The following is a 2,460-nucleotide window of genomic DNA, read 5'->3' as shown; positions in this document are numbered from 1 at the left end:
GACTTGGGGTTTTGAGAGAGTTTTGGGGGGTCTGGGGGGGGTGGGCAGGGTTTTGAGGGGGGATTTGGGGGGGCTGGAACTGGATTTTTGGGGTGCCAGAGCCGTGTGTGTGGATTTTGGGGACCCCCTGAGCCCCCCCAGGTTCAGGGTCAGGTTGGGGGGACTGGAGGGAGTTTGGGGGGGCTGGGCAGGGTTTGAGGGGGGATTTTGGGGGCTGGAACTGGATTTTTGACATTTTTGGCCGCCAGAACCGCGCGCGTGGATTTCCGGTGCCCGCGTGTGTTTGTGTGCATTTTTGGGGAGCCACAACCACACGTGTGGGTTTTGGGGACCCCCGGGGGACGCTTTGGGGTCCCCCTGAGCCCCGTTTTGCCCCCCAGGTTCAGGATGAAGTGCCACCTGTGCGTGAACCACATCGAGCTGCAGACGGACCCCGGGAACTGCGACTACGTCATCGTCAGCGGCGCGCGGCGCAAGGAGGAGCGCTGGGAGCCCGGGGACTGCGGCCAGGTGCTGCCCGACGGTGAGCCCCAGTATGGACCAGTATGGCCCAGTATGGACCAGTAACCTCTGCCAGTCCCAGAATCACAATCCCGGTCCTCCCAGTCCATCCCAGTCCATCCCAGTGCCCCCAGGGTGCTGTACTGGCGCTGGGAGCCCGGGGACTGCGGCCAGGTGCTGCCTGATGGTGAGCCCCAGTATGGACCAGTATGGACCAGTATGGACCAGTAACCTCTGCCAGTCCCAGCGTCACAATCCCGGTCCTCCCAGTCCATCCCAGTCCATCCCAGTGCCCCCAGGGTGCTGTACTGGCGCTGGGAGCCCGGGGACTGCGGCCAGGTGCTGCCTGCCTGGCCACGGACGCCGTGTTCCGCCTGGAGCACGGCGTGTGCTGGGCCCTGTCACCCCCAGTGTTCCCAGTCCCTCCCAGTAACCCCAGTATGCCCGTGTTGCAGCCCCGGAGCAGCAGCAGCGCCTGGCCACGGACGCCATGTTCCGCCTGGAGCACGGCGTGTCCGACCGGGGGGTCCTGGAGCGCGCCGCCCCCACCCTGACGCGCCTGCAGGAGGCCCAGAGCGCCTGGAAGGACGACTTCGGCCTCAACAGCCGCCTCAGGAGGAGGTTCCGGGTCAGTGCGGGGTCTGGGGACCCCCGAATCCACAAAAAACCACCCCCAAATCCACGAGAAAACACCCCCAAATCCACGAGAAAACACCCCCAAATCCACTAGGAAACACCCCAAAATCTCCTAAAAACCCTCCTCGAAATCCACTGAAAAACCTCCTTGAAATCTACTAAAAAACCTTCTCGAAATCCACTAAAAAATACCCCCAAATCTAATAGAAAACACCCCCAAATCCACTGAAAAACCTCCTCGAAATCACTAAAAAATCTCCTTAAAATCCACTGAAAAACCTCCCCAAAATCCACTAAAAAACCTCCTTGAATTCCATCGAAAAACCTCCCCAAAATCCACTAAAAAATCTCCCCGAAATCTACTAAAAAACCTCCATGAAATCCACAGAAAAACCTCCTCGAAACCCACTGAAAAACACCCCAAAATCACTCCCAAATCCACGAGAAAACACCCCCAAATCCACGAGAAAACACCCCCAAATCCACTAGGAAACACCCCAAAATCTCCTAAAAACCCTCCTCGAAATCCACTGAAAAACCTCCTTGAAATCTACTAAAAAACCTTCTCGAAATCCACTAAAAAATACCCCCAAATCTAATAGAAAACACCCCCAAATCCACTGAAAAACCTCCTCGAAATCACTAAAAAACCTCCTTAAAATCCACTGAAAAACCTCCCCAAAATCCACTAAAAAACCTCCTTGAATTCCATCGAAAAACCTCCCCAAAATCCACTAAAAAATCTCCCCGAAATCTACTAAAAAACCTCCATGAAATCCACAGAAAAACCTCCTCGAAACCCACTGAAAAACACCCCAAAATCACTAAAAAAATCCCCAAATCTCCTAAAAAACCTCCTCGAAATCCACTGAAAAACTTTCTCGAAATCCAAATAAAAACACCCCAAAATCCACTAAAAAACACCCCAAAATCCACTAAAAATCACGCCCAAATCCACTAAAAAACCTCCTCGGAATCCCCTAAAAAACCTCCACTAAATCCCCAAAAAAGCCTCCTCTAAATCCCCCCTTAAATCACCTAAAAACCTCCCCAAAATCCCCTAAAAATCTCATATAAATCCCCCCTTAAATCCCCTAAAAAACCCTCCTAAATCCCCTAAAACCCTCCCTGAAATCCCCTAAAAAACCTACCCTAAATATTTCCTAAAAACGTCCCCCAAATCCCCTAAAAATCCCCTAAAACCCCTCCTGTAAATCCCCTAAAAACGCTCCCCCAAATCCCCCTTGCCGACTCCACCAGATCCCCAAAAAAAAAACCCCAAAAAAACGAAAACCCCCCCAAAAAAACCCACAAAACCCCCCC

General features: G+C 52.8%; 1 protein-coding gene across 1 annotated transcript in view; it reads left to right on the top strand.

Moving 5' to 3' along the window:
* CCDC130 (coiled-coil domain containing 130) overlaps window positions 1-1,246 on the top strand; it is a 3,238-nt gene extending 1,992 nt beyond the window's left edge. The window contains exon 4 of the mRNA XM_039717235.1: window positions 957-1,246. Within this exon, the coding sequence (XP_039573169.1) occupies window positions 957-1,231 (275 nt within the window). The 3' untranslated portion in view covers window positions 1,232-1,246. The remainder of the gene's footprint in view (window positions 1-956) is intronic.
* Window positions 1,247-2,460: the final 1,214 nt, after the last annotated feature.

Source organism: Passer montanus, unplaced genomic scaffold (genome assembly GCF_014805655.1).
Source record: "Passer montanus isolate IOZ18808 unplaced genomic scaffold, ASM1480565v1 scaffold378, whole genome shotgun sequence".
Classification (NCBI taxonomy): domain Eukaryota; kingdom Metazoa; phylum Chordata; class Aves; order Passeriformes; family Passeridae; genus Passer; species Passer montanus.
The sequence above is the reverse complement of the archived record's forward strand: the minus strand, read 5'-3'. Positions and strand labels throughout refer to the sequence as shown.